The 24543-nt window shown below is 41.3% G+C and overlaps 1 protein-coding gene across 3 annotated transcripts; it reads left to right on the top strand.

Moving 5' to 3' along the window:
• Positions 1-1101: 1101 nt before the first annotated feature.
• On the top strand, positions 1102-23646 carry COQ3 (coenzyme Q3, methyltransferase). 3 transcript variants are annotated; one of them, XM_054722031.1, is made up of 7 exons: positions 1102-1305; positions 9258-9375; positions 13580-13732; positions 16066-16165; positions 17423-17665; positions 21682-21841; positions 23306-23646. In XM_054722031.1, the coding sequence occupies exons 1-7, from the start codon at positions 1197-1199 to the stop codon at positions 23467-23469; spliced, it is 1047 nt and encodes a 348-aa protein (XP_054578006.1). In that variant the 5' UTR covers positions 1102-1196; the 3' UTR covers positions 23470-23646. The 3 variants fall into 3 exon arrangements, with proteins under 3 accessions (XP_054578006.1, XP_054578007.1, XP_054578008.1); XM_054722032.1 differs by lacking the exon at positions 1102-1305 and adding an exon at positions 1355-1544; XM_054722033.1 differs by lacking the exon at positions 1102-1305 and adding an exon at positions 1540-1577.
• Positions 23647-24543: the final 897 nt, after the last annotated feature.

The following is a 24543-nucleotide window of genomic DNA, read 5'->3' as shown; positions in this document are numbered from 1 at the left end:
ATAAAATTGTAGACTAGTTGACAACACATTTATGGGCGATACCATAGCTCCAACAATGGCTATGTACCATATAACAACTGCAAATCCTTTCAGAACAACTCAGGTTTAGGTGTCTGGGAAAGCCTTTTGCGTTTGTAGAGAAAAACCGTATGAGCTAGTTTTGCTTATCTGAGTTAAACTAGCGGGTATTCAAGAAGCTTTTGATAGACAAATTACTGATTGCCTTTGTTGAACTGAAAATGTGGAAGGCTCTGAAGCTCAGTGAGGTGGTAACATTAAAAGCGAGTACATTTAAATAAAGCTCTTAGAACTTAATCATGCACTTGGCTTTTTTTCTTGGATCTGTTACTCCAGCAAATATTTAACACATGCTAAAGGATCTTTTATGCAGATCTTTCTGCCATCTTGAGAGAGGAGCTGTGAAGAGATGGCTGAGGTCCACAACCACTCTTAGAATGAGGTCAATATTTTACTAAGAAGCCATAAGTGAAAGGCCATTACTGAGCTATGTAAATTTCACTAATTCAAAAAGCCCTTTGAAAATGTACAATGATTTTTTTTACCTTTAATGCTGGAAATTTATTTTTCTTACCCAAGGAAAGGCTTTTATATATTTAGAGGTAAAATGTTACAAATCACCGTTCTTGCTCTAAATGAAGTTTGACTAGCCTGGGTAATTAACAGTCTCCTGCTATATAATGTATGCCCTTGTCCAGAATATTATCAGGTCGCTTGAAGAAAATACTCAATTTAGACTTTTGGCCCTCTGACATTGACCTTGACAATTCTTTCTTTAGAGAAGTGTTTCCATGCTTTTATGATTCTAAGAGTGTCTAACGGGTATAAATCCCCTATGAGACATCTGTTAAATATGAAATAGAGCTACCAGGGAATAAAAGAAAAGCTAGGACGCAGCAGGAAGCAGTAACATGATTGATGGCTACTTTGGCTATGATGTCATATAGGGACAGGAATAATAGAAGCATCTTTAAGTTCGTTTATGATAATAGAAACATTCTATAGTTTAATGGCATACACAATTTGACACGTTGAGGGTGAATAACTATATATAAAACATCCACTAAGTGCAACCGTGATTAGATGGACTCTTCGACTGCGCGAGAGTGGATCTCGGAACCTTTCTGTTGGGGAACTTGTACCGGAGGGACCGGAAAAGACGTGGAACCTGTGTCGCGATGTGGGTGGTCCGCAAGCTGCGCTCCTGCGGGAGCCGTTCTTTAGGAGTGTTTAAATCTAGGTGCCGGGGTACACAGGCCGACTGTTCTCGCTTAACCCCGTCGGCGGGTGAGTAGGTGCCGAGGTCCCCCCACACGCGCCCACCGGGCGGACCTGCTGTGCGCAGGCGCGGAGAGGGCGGCAGGCAGACGCTGGGCTCCGCGCGGGCTCGGGAAGAGACCCTTGCCTACCGCCCTGGCCTCGCTGTTGGCGGAATGGCCGGCCAGGGCTGTCGCCCTCCCCTTCCCAGAGGCCGGGAAGAAGAGCTGAGGACTCGTCCTGGGGAGCGCAGCCCGCGGACCTCCGCCGTAGATCCAGGGCTTTTGTCTCCATTTGGTTGTGTGAGTTCCTTGGGAGCCGGCGGCTGCCTTGCGCGCCCGAGTCTCAAGGTCGTTGTGTGCGTTCTTCCTTGGCCGCGGGAAGGGACGCCAGCCGCTGTCTTAGTTATACAAACACAATAACGTTGTATTGTGTCTTGTTTGCACTTATCTCGCCACTCTTCAGGAATAATTTAAGGCAGCTATACCACTTTTTGATTAATAGGTTAATTCAACAGACTATTGGCAGAGATTAAGAAAATAATGCACTATACTTGATGTTTGTAGAAAATAGATTATTTGCTCCCAATGTTAACCAGAAAGTTAAGTTCATTCTTTAATGAAGCTCATTTAATAAATACTGTATGCCAGGCACTGGGAATTTTAAAATGAATGATAGCTCAAGGGCCTCTAAAAATGTTAGGATACCAACTAAGATTAGGATATAATGACCAAAAAAAGGAAACTGAAAGGCCCACCAATGAAGTCAACGTTGGTCCTCTCATACAGTGAAAACTAGTCTAGCCAACAAAAAGGGTGATTGAGCCCTGGCGGGGTGGCTTGGTTGAAGTGTAGTCCTATATCCCAAAAGGATTGCAGGTTGGATTCCTGGTCAGGACACATACCTAGATTTTGGGTTCAATCCCTGGTGGGAGCATCTACTGGAGGCAACCAATGGAGCTCTCTCCCCCTCTCTCTCGCCCCCCATTCCTCTCTCAAATCAATCCTATATAATAAAACCCTAATATGCAAATTGACGGGACGGGATGTCCCGTGGCTATGATGCGCACTGACCACCAAGGGCCAGAAGCTCAACACAGGAGCTGCCCCCTGGTGGTCAGTGCGCTCCCACAGGGGGAGCACCGCTCAGCCAGAAGCCTGGCTCATGGCTGGTGAGCGCAGCGGGAGCCTGGCTGGCAAGTGCAGTGGTTATGGCGGGAGTCTCCTGCCTCTGCTGCAGGTTGGTGGTAAGGAGCGAGGGGTCCCAGACTGCGAGAAGGTGCAGGCTGGGCTGAGGGACCCCTCCTCCCTCCCCCCCCCCCCCGCCTCCAGTGCACGAATTTCGTGCACCAGGCCTCTAGTAAAACCATGTTCTTGGGTGAGGATTAAAAAAATAAAAAGGAATGATTTAAATCAATGTGTATCCACCTGGAAAAATTATTAGGATATAGTATTAAATCAGTGTGTATTATGAACTTAGAGCTATATAGATGGAGATAGAGACTAGAGATACATAAAAATTTTAGTAGTGACTATCTGTGGTAGAGTTGGTGATCATTTAGTCATATACTTTTTGGAATTTTTTTCAGTAAACATGTTTTTTATAATCAGAAATTTAGAAAAAAATACAATATAACTATTTCTAAATATTGGGAGTGAACATAGAAGGAGCACCTAATACATATTTGGGATCAGGTAATCCTCTTAAACAGTTACGTAGGGAGTTGTCTTGAAGGAGTTGGCCAGTTTTAGAAGCAGGTAGAGTGGCCAAAGGCACCAGCTTGAATATCTGTGAGGAGGTTTCTGGGAAACGGCCAAGTGTTCCTTGAAAAGTAGTGTAGATGGAGGGCTGCAAATGAGGGCAGAGAGTGACAAGGGATGAGAGAGGAGACTTTTTTAGGCCATGACAAGTCCTTTTAGGCCATGACAAGTGTTCCTCCTGTGGTTGACTATTTTGAGGACAGTGGGAAATGACAGAAGCAGCAACATAATCAGGCTTGTTTTTAAGAAATAACACTTGGCCTGGCTGGCGTGGCTCAGTGGTTGAGAGTTGACTTATGAACCAGGAGGTCACGGATCGATCCCCGTTCAGGGCACATGCCCGGGTTGCAGGCTTGATCCCCAGTGGGGACTGTGCAGGAGGCAGCCAATGGATGATTCTCTCCCATTATCCATGTTTCTATCTCTCTCTCCGTTTCCCTTCCTCTCTGGAATCAATAAAATATATATTTTTTTAAAAATAAAGAACTAGCCGAGACCGGTTTGGCTCAGTGGATAGAGCGTCGGCCTGTGGACTGAAGGGTCCCAGGTTCGATTCCGGTCAGGGGCATGTACCTTGGTTGCGGGCACATCCCCAGTGGGGGGTGTGCAGGAGGCAGCTGATCGATGTCTCTCTCTCATCGATGTTTCTAACTCTCTATCCCTCTTCTCTTCCTCTCTGTAAAAAATCAATAAAATATATTTAAAAAAAAAAAAAAATAAAAAAAAAATAAAAAAATAAAGAACTAACCCTTGGCAGTTTTTTAAAAAAATATATTTTATTGATTTTTCACAGAGAGAAAGGGAGAGGGATAGAGAGCTAGAAACATCGATGAGAGAGATACATCGACCAGCTGCCTCCTGCACACCCCCCACCGGGGATGTGCCCGCAACCAATGTACATGCCCTTGACCGGAATCGAACCTGGGACCTTTCAGTCCGCAGACCGACGCTCTCTCCACTGAGCCACACCGGTTTAGGCTAACCCTTGGCAGTTGTATAGAAAGTGGCACAGAGGCAGGCAAGACTAGGCTCCATGAGGCCTTAGAGTAGTTCAGATAATAAATGATGATTGCTGGCCTAAGATATTGGCAGAGTATGGGTTTTGTTCACTATCAATACCTTATAGGGGCTGGATAAATGACTTTTGAAGTAAATGAAATTTCCCTCCATTACTTTAAAATCTCAAATACAAGAATAATTACAGATTCTGGTAGAGAAGGAATTGGTAGCATCCTATTTATTAATACAAACTGAATTGTTTCTCTCAATTATGATGAGGTGTTTTTTAAAGCCCTTGAGAGTTCTGGCAATACTAATGACTGAGACTAATTTGCCAGATATGAGGGAGGTAAGAGGGGCGGTGAGAGAGAGAGAGGGGTCATGACTGAGTAGAGAGCAGGAAGGCTCTAAGGCTCAGTTTCATAATAATACCTTATTCCTTACCTATATGTTACAGTTTACATAATTATCTAATATCTCATTTACCTACCTAAAGTCATAAAGGAGGTCGTATTTGAACTGGGTCTTAAAAGGTAGTCAGGTAGGTAGGTAGTACAGATAAAGACAAGACATGAAATATAAATAACCATTTGTCTTGGAATTGCTGTAATAAAATACAGGCTGGCTGACTTAGCAATTACAGATTTTTTTTTTTTAAATAGTTCTGAAGACTGGGAAACCCAAGATTCTGTGTCTAGTGAGTGCCCACTTCCTGGTTCAGAGATACAGCCTTCTTGCTCTGTCCTCTGGGAGCTCTTTTATAAGGCCACCAAACCAATCATGAGGGCTCCACCCTCATGAGCTAGTCACCTTGCAAAGGCCCCATCAAATGCCATCACCTTGGGGGTTACAATATGAAATTGGGGGGGGGGGCGGGTTAAGACACAAACATTCAGACCATCACACCATTATACTTAAGAAAAGATACAAACTCATGATAAATTAGCACGACTTGGAGATACCATTTTCTTCTATTAGATTAGCAAAGATAAAAAGGTTTGATAATACATTGCATGGTGACTATCAATGTGTTATCACTGTGGGGAAACCAACATTAGAAATTCTCATCTATTTTCCATGGGTTTAAACATCTGTCAGTGGCAAGTACATGCCATTTGACACAATTCCTGGGATTTTATCTATAGGTACTCTCAAACATGCATACATATATGAAATTACTTATGTAATTCAGTCTTATGTTTTTGGAATAGCAAGAAATTAGAAATAACCTAAACAAATGTCCATTAATAGGGGACTGTGCAAGTAAATTATGAGATACGCGTATAATGGGTTACCATGCAGCCCTAAAAAAGGATGTTCTTTGTTATGAAAAAAACCTCCTAAAATACATTGTTAGGTAAAAAAAAGTAAGGTGTAGAAGAATGTGTTACATTTTAACATTTTTAACATTTTATGTGTTATATTTTGTATTAAAATAAGAGAGAAATTGATAAACAAAAATTATATATGTGTAAAATATCGCTGGAAGCTTACATACAAATCTAGTAACATTGGTTGCCTCCAGAGACGGAAACTGGATAACTGGAGTCAGGGGATAAGAGAGATGCTTTGTAGTGAGTCTCTCTGTACTTTTTATTTATTTTTTTAATATACTCCTATTTATTTCAGAGAGGAAGGGAGAGGGAGAGAGATGTAGAAACATCAATGATGAGAAAGAATCATTGATTGGCTGCCTTCTGCACACCCTTTACTGGGGAATCGAGCCTGCAACCTGGGCATGTGCCCTTTGACCAGAATCAAACCCGGGACCCTTCAGTCCGCAGGCCGATGCTCTATCCACTGAGCCAAAACCAGCTAGGGTGCCTCTTTGTACTTTTAATTTAAAACCTTTTGTTTTGACCTTGGCCCTGGCCAGATTAGAGCATCATCCCTACACACCAAGATTGTGGGTTTAATCCCCGGTCAGGGCACATACAAGAATCAACCAATGAGCCCTGACCCGTGTTTCTCAGTGGTTAGAGCATCCACCCGCATCCAAAGATCATGGGTTTGATTACTGGTCAAGGGCACATACCTGGTTTGCAGGCTTGTTGCCTAGTGCCAGTTGGACATGTGCGGGAGGCAACCAATGTGTCTCTCTCACATTGATGTTCTCTCCCTCCCCCCCACCCCTTTCCACTCTTTCTAAAAGTCAATGGAAAAAATATCCTCAGGTGAGGATCACCAAAAAACAAACAAAAAAAACACTCAACCAATGAATGCATAAATTTGTGGAACAACAAATGGATTTCTCCCTTCCTCTCTCTCTCCCCAACATCCCTCTCTCCCTCTTCCTCTCTCTCTCTAAAATCAATCAATAAAATTTTTATTTTGAAATAATTTAAGACAAGAAGTTGCAAAGATAGTAGAGAAATTTTCATATGCCCTTCACCAATTTCTTAGTGATAACATCTTAACCTAACTATAATACATTGTCAAAACAACAATTGACATTAATATAAAACAGTTAACTAAAGTACAGACCTAATTTGGGTTTTGCCACATTTACATTGGTGTGTGTGTTTGTGTGTGACCACATGTAGAAATTTGTGTATCAGCTACCATAATCAGGATACACAGAGCTGTTCCATAATCACAGAGAAATTTCAAGGTACCACTCCTTTACAGTCAGACCCTAACCCCAACCTTAACCCTTGGCAATCTCTGATCTGTTCTTTATTACTAGAATTTTGTCATTTCAGCAGTGTTATATAAATGGAATTGTACAGTATGTACCTTTTAAAAAAATGCATTTTTATTGATTTCAGAGAGGAAGGGAGAGGGACAGAAAGATGGAAACATCAATGATGAGAGATAATCATTGATTGGCTGCCTCCTGCACACCTCCTACTGGGGACCAAGTCCACAACCCCAAGCATGTGCCCTTGACCAGAATCGAACCCGGGACCCTTCAGTCCACAGGCCGATGCTGTATCCACTGAGCCAAACCAGCTAGGGCATTAATATCTACTTTTATCATTATTTTCTTTTGTCTGCTTGCTTTGGGTTTATTTTACTTTCCTTTTTCTAGTTTGTTGAGGTGGTAATTTAGATTGTTGACTTGAGACCTTTCCTTTTTTCTAATATGCATATTTAGTGCTATAAATTTCCCTTTAAATACTGCTTTACTATGTCTATAGATTTTTATATATTGTGTCTTTTACTTTATTTCAGTTTTGTTTCCCTGAGACTTTGTCTTGACTCATGGATTGTTTAGAATTGTGTTGTTTAATTCCTAAGTGTTTTGTTATTTTCATGTTATCTTTCTGTTATTTATTTCTAGTTTGAGTCCACTACAGTCAGAGAACATAGTTTATATGATTTCACTTCTCTTAAAGTTGTGAAGGTTTCTTTTATATCCCAGGATATCGTCTATCATTATGAATGCTCCATACATACTTGAAAGAATATACATTTTATTTTTGTTTGGGTAGAATGTTTTATAAATTTCAATTAGATTGTGCCTTGGCCGGGTGGCTCAGTTGGTTGGAGTTTCATCCCATACATCAGAAAGGTTGCGAGTTTGATTTCTGGTCAGGGCACATACCAAAGTTTTGGGTTCGATTCCTAGTTGTGGCGTGTACCAATCAATGTTTCTCTCCCTCCCGCCCACCCTCCCCCCCCCCCCCCCCCCGCTCCTCTCTGAAATCAATAAACATATCCTCAGGTAAGAATTTAAAAAAATTCAATTAGATCTTATTGGTTGACTAGAGGCCCAGTGCATGATTGAATCATGCACGTGTAGGGTCCCCTACACGCTTTCGCTTTCGATTGCGGGGGAGCTGGGTGCCTGTCCGCTGGTGTACCAGGCCTTTCGGAAGCCTCCGGCTAGGTGGAGGCTTCTGAAAGGCCTGGTGCTGGAGCAGACAGGCACCCAGCTCCCACGCTTTTGATGGTCTGCGGCGGGACATGAGCTCGCTGCCCCAGAGGCCCCTTCTTTGCCGCAGCACAGGCATGGCACAGACGCTGAGCTCGCGCCGCCGCTGGTGACTGAGCTCAGCGTCCCGCTGGCCCAATCGGCTACCCCGGCCACCCCGAGTCCCGCCCCCTGCGCCTCCCGCTGGCCCAATTGTGGGCATAGCGGAGTGATGGTAATTTACATATTACCATTTTATTAGGTAGGATGGTGTTATTCAGTTCTGTGTCCTTGTTGATTTTCTGTCTAGTGGTACTATCAATTACTGAGAAAGGGGTGTTGAAGTTTCCAAATATAGTTATAGATTTATTTCTCCTCTTAGTTCTATTTTTGCTTCACGTGTTTTGAAAGCCTTGTTTGGTACATACACATTTAGGATTGGTTTATTTTCTTGGTGGATTGTCCTTCTTATCATAATGTAACGAGCATGGTAATTTTCTTTGCTATAAGGTATACTTTGTCTAAATGCTTTTGAACAGTTGAATGTTCTGCAGCAGAGTAAGTAGCTCATAAAGCAGGTTCCTACGTAAGTTTGAATATATGGACTAGATGAGTGCTATTTTAAAATGTTTTATACGACAGTTTTTTCTTCTGTAAAGGGTGTTGAGCATATGTATATGTCCATTTTATGTAGCTAACATGGAAGTGACAGAATTTGAATTAGTTTTGACATATAATCTCAGAATCAGTATTACCCTAATTTAAAAGGTAATGTAGTTTTTTGACCCTATTTAATAGTTGACACTAATACAGATGTCCTCATTTCTCCCCTTAAAAGGTAATATAGTTTTAATTTGAATATCATTTTTTATAATTTGGTGCAGCTTAATGTGGATGCAAAAACTAATGGTGTGAGAAAACTTTTACATATGCATACTTACGTTTGCCAACTACAATTTCAGAAATGTCTGATTAGAGTTAGATGGTGGAATGCAAGACCTTTATTTTATATTTTAGAATAAAATCCAAAATTAAAAAAACCTTTTAGTTTCTTCAAGTACATGTATATTAACCTTTTGCACTCGGATGTCGAGTGTGACTCGACACGGTTAGCATCGGTAGCAGCTCTTTTTATACTCTTTGAATGTATCAATAATTTGAAATATAAAAAAATCCAAATAAATAAGTTTGTATGAAAAGAAACTCCAGTTTTTTATTCTACTGCCACGCTTTGTAAAATCTGGGGTATTTAAAAAATTAAATCCCGAGTAGAATAAAGGAATCGAGAAAAAAGCAATCGAGTGCAAAGGGTTAAGGATTCATACTGTGCTTTCTCTAAACATTTAATTTTTTTCCAATTTATCTAGAGAATCAGCTCAGTTGGACTCTACAAATTAAACCATGGGTTTTCAGTAAATACAGGATCATGTGGTTCAAATCCTATAGAATGACTTTTGCCTGCTTGAATACAATGAAAAGTTACAGGTAAGTTTATTCATTACTGTGGCAAATATTTACATTATGTAAATAATAGTTTTATATTGGTTGTGTTTAATAACCCAGTCAGTATTGAATAGCTCACATGATTTGATTAAGGTACTTTTATTTATCTACATATTCTTGTGTTTTTTTTAATAAACCTTTATTGTTCAGATTATTGCAGTTGTTCCTCTCCCCCCCCCCCCATAGCTCCCCTCCACCCAGTTCCCACCCCACCCCATGCCCTTACCCCACACATTGTCCTCGTCCATAGGTGTAAGATTTTTGTCTAATCTCTTCCCGCACCCCCCACACCCCCTTCCTCCCCAAGAATTGTCAGTCTACTCCCTTTCTATGCCCCTGATTCTATTATATTCACCAGTTTATTCTGTTCTTCAGATTTTTTATTCACTTGATTTTTAGATTCACTTGTTGATAGATATGTATTTGTTGTCATTTTGTTGTTCATAATTTTTATCTTTACCTTTTTCTTCCTCTTCTTAAGAGAATACCCTTCAGCAAGCATTTCATATAATACTGGTTTGGTAGTGATGAACTCCTTTAGTTTTTTCTTATCTTTGAAGCTCTTTATCTGACCTTCAATACTGAATGATAGCCTTGCTGGGTAGAGTAATCTTGGTTGTAGGTTCTTGCTATTCATCACTTGCTATTCATCATCATTTCTTGCCACTCCCTTCTGGCCTGCATAGTTTCTGTTGAGAAATCAGCTGACAGTCGTATGGGTACTTCCTTGTAGGTAATTAACTGTTTTTCTCTTGCTGCTTTTAAGATTCTCTCTTTGTCTTTTGCTCTTGGCATTTTAATTATGATGTGTCGTGGTGTGGTACTCTTTGGATTCCTCTTGTTTGGGGTTCTCTGCGCTTCCTGGACTTGTAAGTCTATTTCTTTCACCAGGTGGGGGAAGTTTTCTGTCATTATTTCTTCAAATAGGTTTTCAATATCTTGCTCTCTCTCTTGTTCTGGTACCCCCATAATTCGGATGTTGGTACTCTTAAAGTTGTCCCAGAGGCTTCTTACACTATCTTCATATTTTTGTATTCTTTTTTCTTTTCCAGTTGGGTGTTTTTTGCTTCTTAGTATTTCAAATCTTTGACTTGATTCTTGGGATCCTCTAGTCTGCTGTTGGATCCCTGATATTATTCTTTATTTCAGTTAGTGTATGCTTGATTTCTGATTGGTCCTTTTTCATATCCTTGAGGGTCTCACTAAATTTCTCAGAGGTTTCTAGAAGATTCTTGAGTAACCTTATAACCGTGGTTTTGAACTCTATATCCAGTCTTTTGCTTTCATCCATTTCTTTCATTTGTGACTTGTTTCTTTGTCTCCTCATTTTGGCTGCTTCACTTTGTTTGTTTCTATGTACTGGATAGCTGCTAAGTCTCCTTGAGTTGATAGAGTGGTCTTGTGTGGTTGGTGTCCTTATAGGGCCCAGTGGCTCAGCCTCCCCAGTCACCTGAGGTGAATGCTCTTGGTGCACCCCTTTGTGGGCTGTTTGCACAGTCTTGTTGTAGATTGCTGTTGGTATCACTGGGAGGAAGTGATGACCAGCTGTGTCTACACTGGAAGATCTATTGCGCAGGAGACACCCTTATGGGGCAGGACTTGCTTCAGTCGGGCTTTGGTGCTCACTGAGTCTGCCCCTTGAGTGTGTCTCTTATGGATGTGAAGAGTTGTAATCTGGTATGGTCTCACTCTCACCACTGGGTACACTGGCCCTTGGATCTCCAAGAAGGTGCAAGGTCAGCCACTGTCTGGGGCCGCCCAGCAGGAGCTACAGAGACATCTGCAGATTCCTCCTCTTTGTATGGGTTTTGGAAGTGCCCAGACGAGGCCCAGCTGTGAAGCAAGGCCTCTGCTGCTGCCAGGCCTTGGGCCTTCTTTTGGAAGCTCTGGGGCTCTCTGACACAGCTGCAGTTTGTTTTAGGTGAAAGGACAGGCCATTCATATGCAAAAGCGGATGCTCTCAGCTTGGATGGGGTTGTAAATTGTGTGGGGCGGGGTCTCTGGGAATCACCAGGGCGGAGCAAACAGCAATGGCTGCCCTGAACCGGAGAAATCCCAGATTCTCAGCGTCCTGCGCCCCCGTGCAAGAACAATGATTGCTGCAATGAGCTCTTAAACTAAGAGCTAAAAGAAGAGAAGGAATTAAATGGGTTTATAGAGGAAGGAATGGGTATCTATATATATAAAAGCCTTAGTGACCGTTATGACAGGTTGACCGAATGACCAGTCAACCGGTCGCTATGACGATGCACTGACCACAAGGGGGGCAGATGCTCAATGCAGGAGCTGCCCCCTGGTGGTCAGTGCATTTCCATAGCCAACCTCTTGTGGCCGGCCAATCTCCCGTGGTCCCTCCCCGTAGCCGGCCGGCCTGCCCTGATTGGCCCCAATCGGCCCTGATCGTCGGCCAGGCCGAGGGACCCTACCTGTGCACAAATTCGTGCACCGGGCCTCTAGTAGTGTGAGAATAATGTTTCAGGGAGAGGTAACAACATATACAAAGTACCTGAGGAAGAAGCAAGCATGGTCAGTTCAAAGAACTAAAAGAAGGCTCAAGTAGCTGAAGTGGGGAGGATGAGGAGAGAAGTGTATATAGTTATGGAGAGCAGATTGGAGGGGGGTGAAGTAGGAAGCAGGTGGGCTAATCAGGCTAGGATAATGATTAACATAGGAGATGATGGGAGCTTGGACTCGGATGATAGCAGTCAAAATGAAAAAAAGAAGATGGAGGCATCTGGCTTCAAATCCTGATTCTACCACTTAATCTCTCTAAGCTTCCCTTTTATTATCTGTGTAATAGAGATAATCCTATGTAATAAAAGCCTAATATACTAAGTGTCCGGTTGTCCAGTCAGCTATTCAACCAATCAAAGTGTAATATGCTGATGATATGCTAAGGCCACTCAGCCTCTCGCTATGATGTGCACTGACCACCAGGGGCAGACACTTCAACTGGTTGACCAGTCGCTATGACGTGCACTGACCACCAGGGGGCAGATGCTCCAATAGGTAGATTAGATTGCTGCTGGAGTCCAGCTGATTGGGACTGAGTGAGATGGGCTGGACACACCCTGGAGCCCTCCCGCAGTCCCTCCCCGGCTGGCCAACCTTCTGCGTCCTTCCCCAGCCCCCGATCGTGCACCAGTGGCCTGGCTTGCACCCTCTCACAATCTGGGGGGGGGAGGGGGATGTCGGAGAGCCAGTTTCCACCCGATGGCGAATGACCGGTTGTTATGACATGCACTGACCACCAGGGGGCAGTTGCTCAACGCAGGAGCTGCCCCCTGGTGGTCAGTGCGCTCTCACAGGGGGAACACTGCTCAGCCAGAAGCCAGGCTCATGGCTGGTGCGCGCAGTGGCAGTAGCCTCTCCTGCCTCCGCAACAGCGTTAAGGATGTCCGACTGATGCAGGGAGCAGGCCTAAGCCATCAGTTGGACATCCCCCGAGGGCTCCCAGACTGCGAGAGGGCACAGGCTGGACTGAGGGACCCCCCTGCACCAAGTGCAGAATATCTACTAGTGAGATAATAATAGTAGTATGTACCTACCTTGTAAAGTTGCCGGGAAGATTAGGTGAGATGATCTGACATATGTTGAATTCTTAAATAGTAACAACATTTAGTAAGTACTCAATAAATGATTATTGCTACCATTACTACTACTATTATTATTATTAAACTAGAGGCGCGGTACACAGGATTCGTGCACTGGTGGGGGACGTGGCCTGCAGGGATCGGCCCGCTGTAGGAGCGCCGCTTATTCCGGTCAGCCAAGCGTTGCTCCCACTGTGGGAGTGCACTGACCACCAGGGGGCAGCTCCTGTGTTGAGCGTCTGCCCCCTGGTGGTCAGTGCGCATCATAGCGACTGGTCGACCAGTTGTTCTGGTTGTTCCACTGTTCGGTCGCTGGGCTTTTATTACATAGGATGTGACCCAGAAGGCCAAGTTTTGTGGTTTCATTTTCAGCGTAACTTACTTCAAAAGCAAATTAATTGTTTCATCTGTGAATAAAATGTAATTTAAGCAGTGTGATTATAAGGAAACTTGATTTTGAAGCATCAAAAATGAGTAATACATGTATTTAGAATCTAATAAATTATAAATTGGAATATCTTTGTACATACTATACTCATGTTACATTTTTAAAACCTGCAGTTTTTGCCTGGCTCTTCATTTTGACCCCTTAGATACCCTTGGACAAGACTGTACAGTACTTCTCGAACCACCGTAGACAGCAGTGAGATGAAAACCTTCCTGGCCCTGGCTCACAAATGGTGGGATGAGCAAGGAGTATATGCACCTCTTCATTCTATGAATGACCTGAGGGTGCCATTTATTAGGTAACGTTACAGAAATTCTAAGTCTTTTTAACATGCAAGTCTTTTTAATAATTCATCTTCTTTTCAGTTCATTTTTCTCTTGATTTATACCTAGGTTCAAAAATGCTGTATTTTAAGTTCACTTTAGAAATTAGGGAGATTCTCTTCAATGTCCATTGTTTGAAACCATTAATTTTTAAATAACATCCAAGTTCTAGGGTGCTTTTGTAAATTAACTTGAAGCATGTTTGGACGTTATCTGCTTAATTAGAATTAAATCCTCATGAAAAGAAACTAGGGTCCTATAGCATCAAGATAATTTTACAACAACTTTGACCTTTAGTCAGTTCTGATAAAGGGAATACTACTGAGATAGTTCAATTCAACAAATATTTATTAAGAACTTACTTTGTTTAGAGCTTGTGGACTAGACACTATAAAAGCTACTAAGACATTCATCATTTGAAACATAGTCCACGTACTTCAGTAACTTATAGTTTGCTGTCAGAGGTAAAGGCCAGGGTTCATTAGACTCCATTTATAAAGAAATTGTTCATTCATTCTTATGTTTATTCATTTATTTGTTCATTAAACATTTTTGAGCAGCCGAGATGGGCATGGCACTGGGATAGATACAGAATGTCAGACTCACACTGCCCTCGGGGACTTGATTGGTTTTTGCTGGTTCATCATTGCAGCACAAAGGGAAATGTGGGCATCTTTTTATTATTACTGAATTTTTGGAAACACAAAGGCAGGGAGAAGCAAAATGTCGTTTTTTAGGTTAGATCAGAGGTTCTCAAAAGTGTAGGCCCTGGACTAACAACATCAGTATCACCTGGGAACTTGTTAGAAAAGCAAAATTCTCAGGTCTCACCCTGGACCTATTGTTTTGGTTGCAGGGATGGGTGAGATAATTCGCATATATTCTCAGCTTGAGAACTACTGTATTCAGGCTACCGTGACACCGTCATTTAGACCGTTCTAAAAAAGATCACCCAGGGTAGTGCAAGTTATGGTTAGAAATTTAGATTTTATTCTGAGCGTAATTAGAAGCCATCAAAGGGGAATGATATGATCAAAATTATGGTGTAAGGTAGTCATTTTGGGTGATGTGTGAAAAATGGATTGGATTTCATTTGAAATGGGTCCTTTCAATATGTTATAACATTCTGAAGTTATCTATTTGACCAATATCAAGGTTATTCTTAGGAGTCAATTAATTTTAATAGGAATAACAGATATCCTAAGGTATCTTTATTATGTATAACACAACTTAAAAGTTTAGTTTTCAATACTGTTAGGTATATATCTATCAGTGTGTGAGTGTGTGTGTGCATGTGCTTATGTTTGCATATGTGTTAAAGTATGACTAAGTATGATAATAAAAGTATTACTATGGTGATCTTAGAATTAAGTTTATCTGATTTGGATGCCTATTTACATGGTCATGAAAACACCATTAAGTTAGAAGATTAAAAAAGACTCAATTTAGAAGGGAATATAGGCCAATTCTGAAAATATAGATTTCCAATCTGCTTTTTCTAAGCCCTGTAAATAACCTATTTGTTGCAGACATGAAATGGATGTAGCAAGTACTGACAATGTAGTTAATAGGTGACATGATATCTCAAGCAAATAAATTAGGTTAATCTAAACTAGATTATTTTAAAAGTTTTTATTTAGGTCATGACTGTTTAAACTAACAAGTCATAATTATTGCTGTACTAGGGGTCCAGTGCACGAAATACATGCAGCTGCCGGCCAAGTACTCTCTCCCTTCCCCCAGCTGGCCCCGCCCCCTGGTCAAACTCCCGGACAACTCCCGGTCGTGGGGACAATTTGCATACTACACTTTTATTATATAGGATTATTTCAAGAACTTTACTTTAAACCTCCTGCTTTTGATTATTAAAAATATCTTATAAATTAGCTCAGGTGGTACTGCTCAGTGGTTGGGCATCGACCAATGAACCAAGAGGTCCCCAGTTCGATTCCTGGTCAGGGCACTTGCCTGGATTGTAGGCTCTAGCTCTGGGCGGAGAAGGTAGAGGGGGCAAGGGGGGCGTGTAGGAGGCAGCCAATCAATGTTTCTCTCTTAACAAGGTTTTATCTCTCTATCCCTCTTCCTTCCTCTCTCTTAAAAAAATTCAATAAAGATGAATTAAAACAAAAACAAAAATACCTTGTAAATTAAACAGTTATTTAATTCTGAAAATAAAAGACCTGTTTACCCAAAAAATGAGTAATTCATTTTAAAGTGAGAATTTAATATTTCATTGAAAAAATGTACACTTTTAAGATTTAATTGATAAAAATCAATAATTTTTATATGTTTTGAATTTTTTAAAAAGAGACAATCTTTTAAAAACAATTGCTAATCACCAGCCAGGAAAACCTTTGTCTGGGATGAAGATTCTTGATGTTGGCTGTGGTGGTGGATTGTTAACTGAAGTAAGTGACTCACAACGTTTTCTTTAAAAATATAAAAATTGCAGAAAATTATAGTGAGGATTTTTTTTTCTTTTTTATTACAGAATAGCTTTGGAAATTTTGGTGTCTCTTCTATCCCAAGAGATTAGGCAATTTCCACTGTTTGGGTGCTATGATAAGCCGTCCTTTGCCTTTGCTTCCATATTAAAACCTAACAGAGTTTTGCCGGCTTGCAGGGCTCTTCCCTTCTCGGGTGCTTTAGAGCACTTGGAAGAATACTCATTCTCTCTGTGAAGATTTGCTTTAGCTTATAGTAAATTTATGCACTGTAGCTTTATTTTGTATTCTCCTATCAATGCTGCATCATAATCTGATCTCTGAAAGATATTTTAAGCAACAGTATAGGATATAAATCTAAGTGAAGGGTCAATGCGACGTGGTCTGTCGAGGTCCATAACAGCAAGTTGGGAGTGAGCCTGACAGAGGCCTTAGATGCATAGCTAAGTTCCACATGCATAGAAAACATGTTCTTCATGTGGCTGGTCTCTCTGACATCAATTATAAAATTTCAGGAAATGTAAAATATGTGAAAATACATCTCTTAGACTCAAGAATAGGTGGTATATCAAGTTATAAATTAGTAAGATTTTACTATATGTATTCTACAATCTTCTCTGTGTGTTAGTGCAGATCTTATGTCTCTAAAGTTAAAATAATTTGATTTATACTTTTAACTTACTGACTAAAGAGTTATAAAAGCTATACAAGTTTTGATCAATATTAAGGCTGTGTTTAAAAGTGAGCATTTTGTGGGAAGTGATTGAATATAAAAGTTGAAAGAAGACTTAGCTATGAAGAATCATTTCTAGTCAGTCACAGAAAAAAGCTATCAAGAAAAAATTGTTTCTTAGGCAGTTTGAATATCATACAGTTTTGCTGTTTTTATATGTTACATTTATTGCACTTTAAATAAATCAGTACTGTACTGTGTGCATATTAATTGTACCTAGAAAATACAGACGATTTTTTCACTATTTGAAAGTAGTTCTTCATGAGTTTTATGTTGTGATTATTGTTCTCATGTTTAAGCTTTTTATTATGGAAATTTTCAAACGTGTACAAACTAGAGAAAATAGTATAATGAATTTCCATGTTCCCATAAAAAATCTCCAATATTTATCCCCTCATAGTTAATCTTGTTGCCTTTTTGATAAGCTTTTTATTGCTAACATTGTTCCATTTTCTTCCTGAGGGTAACTTTTTTTTTTATACCATCAGCCCCTAGGGCGGCTAGGAGCTTCAGTTATTGGAATTGATCCTGTGGATGAGAACATTAAAACAGCACAGCGCCATAAATCATTTGATCCAGTCCTGGATCAGAGGGTAGAATACAGAGCGTGTTCCCTGGAAGAGATTGTGGAAGAGACTGCAGAAACATTTGATGCTGTCATAGCTTCTGAAGTTGTAGAGCATGTGATTGACCTAGAAACATTTATACAGTGCTGCTATCAAGTGTTAAAAGTAAGACTTTCGGAGTTTACTTGTTTGATTTTGCTTTTCAGTGTGTATATATAGCCATAGCAATAAGTGCTTCATAATACTGGAAACCAGAACCAGGGGAAGTATCTGCTGGACATTACTTCTGCCTCTCAGCCTGCCCTCAATACCAGCGTTTTCCAGATCCAGTGTGTTGATGTCCAGGGAGCTTGAACAATGTTGGTGCTGAACATTATAATACAACCAATAGATTTGTAGTGATATTTTTCCATTGATATAGTCTAGTTAAATACCTAATAGACATTGAATGACAATTACTAAAAAATTTGTTTGGATTAACATTTAAAAATAAATAAAAATCATTATCAGCATAAATTGACTTAGCATTTGTTAAGCACTCTATATGTGATATGTTTAAGTTTTCAGCTTCTAAAAGAATCTTCATGCATATAACCTCACTTGATCTTACCTACAACTAAGGAAGGTAAGGCAGGCATTGTTATGACCTCCTTTGATCAGTGAGGATCAGGATTTGGGAGATATCAAAGGTCATTTGGTCTTTAAGTCAAAGGTCACTAGGTACTGAAGTGCAGTTTAAAGCTACATCTTTTGATTCCAAATCTGTTTTTTCCCATTACATTATTATTGTTCTATAATTCTCTGCAGCCTTAGTCCTCTGAAAATGATTTCAAATTTTCTTTTAATAAATTTCCCTAAAATATTATTATTATTATTTTATTATTATTATATTGATTCTGTTATATATGTATTCAGGAGGTAACACCCTGAGGTCAAAAGCTAAAAGAATGCAATGCTTAGTTTTAGCCCTTACCTAAATAGAGCTTTTTAAAAATGGTTTTTCTTTTGAATAATTTTAGATTTATAGAAGAGTTGCAAAAATAGTAGTGTTCCCATATACATTTTACCCAGTTTCCCTTATTTTTAGCAATTTCCCCCCCTAGCTCTATTAAGATATAATTGACATATAAGTGCTTCTTAAGAATATGTTTTAGAATACTGGAGTTTTACAGAGAAAAGTTATAATGTGTGATGAAATAGTGTTTGATATTTCAGTTTTTCATTTAAATGGACTGGGCAATATTTCAGGGCCTTCTTTTTTCTATTTTTGGTTTGGGGTGGTATTTGAGATATATATTCTTTCTTTCTCTTATACATGTACATATGAGGTAGGGCAAAAGTGGATTTACAGTTGTGAGTTTGAAAAACACAGTTTATTATTGTATTATTATTTATTAATCATTGGTATTATTTTTCACATATCAATAACTGTAAGCCTACTTTTGCCCCACCCTGTATATAGTTATATGATTATTTTGGAGAGTCTCTTTATCCTCACCAGGCTAATGAGAATGCATGAAAGAGGAGATGGTAATGTCCTTGCTATTCGTGGGAATAAATATAGGAAACACTATCAATATAGTCACTAAAATATGGCAGACAGAACAATTTCATAAATGGCTTGTATTTATCTAAAGTGCTTATCTTGATCTCTTCATATTCTTTATACCAGCAATTTTTAACCTTTTTTATCTCATGGCACACATAAACTAATTACTAAAATTCATGGTGCTCCAGAAAATATATATTTTTGCTGATCTGACAAAAACAAAAAAGGGATAATTTGGATTAATTCATACCAAATGGCTCTTGTTGTGTTGGCTGTTGTCATTTTTCTATTTGACGATCTAAGGGAAAAGAGGTCAGTCCCCATGACTACATAGTCAGGAATTGCATGTTTTGAATATTTTTGCAGCACACCAGTTGAAAATCACTGCTTAATCCTAATGAAAGAAAATAAAAATGAAAAAATTTCAAGCCTTAATCATTAATGTTCTTTTCAAAGAACAGGTACTGGCATTGCTTGCCTGCACAAGATGTGGAACTATCCGCTGTACCAAACAAGTTAGACAGAATACGCACCTGGAGGGAAAGCAGTATTGACACATGTTAAAACATAAATGTAGACATGTAACAAGGAAGAGCAGGCTGATCTCATTTCCATATTTTTATTATTAAGTAGTTAATATACACAAAGCAATGTATCCTCCTATCTAATAAAATAATAATATGCAAATTGACCATACCTCTGCTACACTCACAAGCCACGCCCACCATCCAATCAGGAGCGAGTATGCAAATAAATCCAACCAAGATGGCTGTGACCACAGAGCGAGCAGGAGGCTTGGGTTTCCCCGGTAATGGAGGAAGCCAAGCTTTCCTCACACCCTGGCCGGCCTAGGCCTCCACTCAAGGCTACAAAGTTTCAATTATAGAAGATAAATAAATCCCAACAAAAATGGCTGCGGCCATGGAGCAAGCAGGAGGCTTGGCTCCGCTTAAGGCTACAAAGTTTCAATTATAGAAGATAAATAAATCCCAGTTACCAGGGCCTCCACTTGGGTCGCCGGGGGGCGTGGCCGGCCTGCAAACCACCACAGGCCCCTCGTCCAGATTGCCCCACGCCTCAAGGGAACTCCCACCCTGATCCAGGACACCCTTCAGGGCAAACCAGCTGGCCCCCACCTGTGCACCAGGCCTCTATCCTATCTAATAAAAGAATAATATGAAAATTGACCATCACTCCAACACACAAGATTGCTGCCCCCATGTGGTCAAAGATGGCTGCCCCCATTGGACACAAGATGGCCACCACAAGATGGCCAGCAGGGTAGGGCAGTTGGGAGGGACCAGGCCTACATGGGAGGGCAGTTGGGGGTGATCAAGCCTGCTGGGGAGGGCTGTTAGGGGTGACCAGGCCGGCAGAGGAGGGCAGTTGGGGGTGACAGGGCCTGCATGGGAGGGCAGTTAGGGGTGACCAGGCCGGCAGGGGAGGGCAGTTAGGGGTGACCAGGCCTGCAGGGGAGGGCAGTTAGGGGCAAACAGGCTGGCAGGGGAGCAGTTAGGTATCAATCAGGCTGGCAGGGGAGTGGTTAGGGGGTGATCAGGCTGGCAGGCAGAAGGGGTTAGGAGCAATCAGGAAGGCAGGCAGGCGAGCAGTTGGGAACCAGCAATCCTGGATCGGGCCTAAATGGGCAGTTGGATATCCCTCGAGGGGTCCCAGATTGGAGAGGGTGCAGGCTGGGCTGAGGGACACACACCCTCGTGCACGAATTTCGTGCACCGGGCCTCTAGTCCTATATAATAAAAGCCTAATATGCTAAGTGTCCAGTTATCCAGTCAGCTGTTCAACCAATCAAGGAATAATATGCTAATGCCACTCAACTGATCGCTATGATGTGCACTGACCACCAGGGAGCAGATGCTCAACTCAGGAGCTGCCCCCTGGTGGTCAGTGCGCTCTCACAGGGGGAGTGCTGCTTAGCCAGAAGCCCTGAGCAAGGTTTATGGCTGGCAAGCGCAGCGGTGGTGACAGGAGCCTCTCCTGCCTTTGCAGTAGCACTAAGGATGTTCGACTGACGGCTCCTGGACTGCAAGAGGGCGCACACCAGGCTGAGCCACTGCCCCCCACCGAGTACACGAATTTCGTGCACTGAGCCTCTGTATAATATAAACATAAATCATAGTAATGTATGATTTTAAGAGTTATAAGCACTGTTGCATAAACTCAGTGACTGTATTGGCAGTGGACTGCCTTTATTAATGAATTTCCCCAGGGAAAAAAATACTATTTTAGTAAATTATATTCTATTCATGCTTATGTATCTTAACTGCACTTAAATTATTTGGAAGGGCCCTGGCTGGCTTGGCTCAGTGGTTAGAGTGTTGGCCTGCTCACTGAACCAATCAAGGGCACATACTTGGGTTGCAGATTTGATCCCCACATGGGGGAGGCAACCAGTCGATATGTCTCTCTCACATCGATGTATCTCTCTCTCCCTCCCTCCCTTCTACTCTCTCTGAAAAGCAAAGGAAAAAATAACCTCAGGTGAGGATTAATAACAACAACAGCAAATTACTATTTGGAAGAAAGGAAGAGGGTGGGGGAAGGGAAGCCTTTACCTAACTGATGTTCCTGACATTTAAAATTTTACTTCTCTCTCTCTCTCTCTATTTTTTAGCCTGGTGGTTCTTTATTTATTACTACAATCAACAAAACACAGCTATCCTATGCCTTGGGAATTGTTTTTTCAGAGCAAATTGCAGGTATTGTACCAAAAGGCACTCATACGTGGGAGAAGTTTGTTTCACCTGAAAAGCTAGAGAGCATTCTGGAATCAAGTAAGTATTAAGAATTTTTCCAATTAAGAATTTTCAAGGCCTAGCTAAATGTTTAATGTACCTATAATTAATAATCACACAACCTAGCACTTAAATAGGCCACAGTTCTTTGGATGTTGGTTTCATCTCCTCAACTAGATCATAAATTCCTTGAAGTTAGGATTAAGTATTAGATACCATTTTCTCTCACCTGGGGCACCTAACCCAGAGCCAAGCAAATCAAAGGTGATCAGTGAATACCTTTTGGCTGTTTAGTCCTCACATGTTTAAGGATGAGGAACAAATGTCTGTTATTTACACATCCTCAGTTTGTCCTCTTGAGGCCCTCCTTGTATTAGCTTATCGTACATATTATTTTTCCTGATTTCCCCCATACTCAAATACATATATTTTTTTAATTTTTTAAAATATTTTTACTGATTTCAGAGAGGAAGGGAGAGGGAGAGAGAGATGGAAACATCAGTGATGAGAGAGAACCATCAATCAGCTGCCTCTTGCATGCCCCCTACATTGGGGATCGAGCCCACAATCGAGGCATGTGCCCTGACCAGGAATTGAATCAGTGACCTCCTGACTCATAGGTCGATGCTCAACCACTGAGCCACACTGGCTAGGCACTCAGATATATTTTGAACTTCCTTGTTAAGTTTTATGTATTTTATGCTTTTTATAGCATGCCTTATAGTTATTTTCGTGTTTTTAAGCCCCTTTCTGGCTTGTAAGATCCTTGAAGTCAAACTAGGTCTTTTTTTTTTTTTTTTAACTATGTCTCTTTTTTGTACTCCCTGCAATGCCTAGCTCTGCTTTACTCATCATGAACATTGGACTTACGTGTTAGATTCCTGTTAAGTAATAATGTTTATCAGTTCATTTATTTGGCAATTGATATTCCTGTCAAGTACTTAGACTCATGTATATCTCATGTTTTTTGTTCATAAACAATATATCAATAAACTTGATTTTACTTGGAATGTTATCAGTCCAATGCAATATAGTAAGTTCTAAAGATTTCTGCAAGTAACTTTGTTGAAAACAGAGTAGAAAAAATATTTTAAAGATGCTTTATAGGAACAATCACTTGTTGACAGGTATGTATTTTCTAAAAACAGTTAATGTTTATTGAGTACTTACCAAATTCCAAGTGCTGTGCTACTTTATACACATATCTCATCTAATTCTGACAACTGTGTGTTATATGTTCTGTCCATGGGAGAAAACTGACATTGAGAAAGGTGAAATGAATTCCCCAGGATCATCTGTTAGGTGCCAGAGCTGGGGCCTGAGGCCAGGCAGTCGGCTTTGGAGTTTATGTTCTGTGCTGCAGTAAAGAGTGATTGGCACATGGTGACCAAGTGTTTTTGCCTGTTGAGTTGGACGTCCTTGTTTAACATGGAGAGTTGCATGAGACTCGGCTCTTGAAAGGTAAATACTTATTAAATCTACTCTTTGTGATATGTTTTTCAGATGGTCTGTCAGTTCAAACTGTGGCAGGAATGATCTACAACCCCTTCTCAGGCCATTGGCATTGGAGTGGCAATACCAGCCTTAACTATGCCGCTCACGCTGTGAAGCAGGAGCTCCCAGTGCCCGCTGAGCTTGTTTTAAAGGCGGATACCGAAAAGCTCTGAGCTGATGCCACCACCAACCCAGCTGTGCACGATGAGCGGAAGAAATGAATGTTTCCAAGGACCTTAGGAACATGGCTGAAAGCCTGGTGTTCACAAAAACAACAGATGTATCATTTAATTTTTGAGAGAGGTTATGCAGAAAAGAGAATCAATAAAAAGGGCTAAAACCTTGGAAAACAGTTTTTGTTGTTTCATCTAACAGCTATTTTCAAGGAATTATTCTATGGATAAAAAAGTTTTGTCCTGGTATTGTGTTCTTTAGGAGTTTAGATTCCTCAGCCTTTCTTAAATAAATAGGGTAGGCATATTTGTTAAATAAATAGGGTAGGAATATTTATAGGAAATCACTCCATCTTACAGATTATATATATATACTAGAGGCCCGGTGCACGAAATTCGTGCACAGGGAGCGGTTCCCCTCAGCCCAGCCTCTCCAACCCAGGACCCCTCGGGGGATGTCCGACTGCCTCTCGCAATCCGAGACCGCTGGCTCCTAACCGCTCGCCTGCCTGCCTGCCTGATCGCCCCTAACCACCTCTGCCTTTCTCCACACCCGGGACCCAGGATTCCCTCTGGCCGGTTGCAGGCACCCAGGACCCGGGTTTCCCTCCCTCTGGCTGGCTGCAGGCACCCAGGACCCAGGCCAGCTTCACCTGAGCCGGCCGCAGCCACAGGGGACTGTGGGTGGGCGGCTTTGCCTGGGCCGCAGCCGCAGGCACCTGAGGCCACGGGGCAGGCAGCTTGTCCCTCTCCCAGGCCGCAGGTGTAGGCACAGCCGCTGGTGCCCAGGACCACGGGGCGGGTGGCTTGCCCCTCTCCTGGGCCACAGCCTGGCTGGTCCCATTCCTCTCTTGAGAGCTCATTTGTGCCTGCCTGGTCCCCATTCCTCTCTCCCCAGTGTTGAATGTCTGAGCAGTTACAGTGTGAGGGCGTGATGACCATTTGCATATTAGCTCTTTATTATATAGGATGTTTTCCAGCATGTGTGTGTATACATATGCACTATAATGTTTTAATTTAAAGGAATCTGTATTATCTGTGATGTTTGGGTTTGGTTTTGGTTTTGGTTTTAGT

Source organism: Eptesicus fuscus, chromosome 10 (assembly GCF_027574615.1).
Source record: "Eptesicus fuscus isolate TK198812 chromosome 10, DD_ASM_mEF_20220401, whole genome shotgun sequence".
In the NCBI taxonomy this organism is placed as follows: domain Eukaryota; kingdom Metazoa; phylum Chordata; class Mammalia; order Chiroptera; family Vespertilionidae; genus Eptesicus; species Eptesicus fuscus.
The sequence above is the reverse complement of the archived record's forward strand: the minus strand, read 5'-3'. Positions and strand labels throughout refer to the sequence as shown.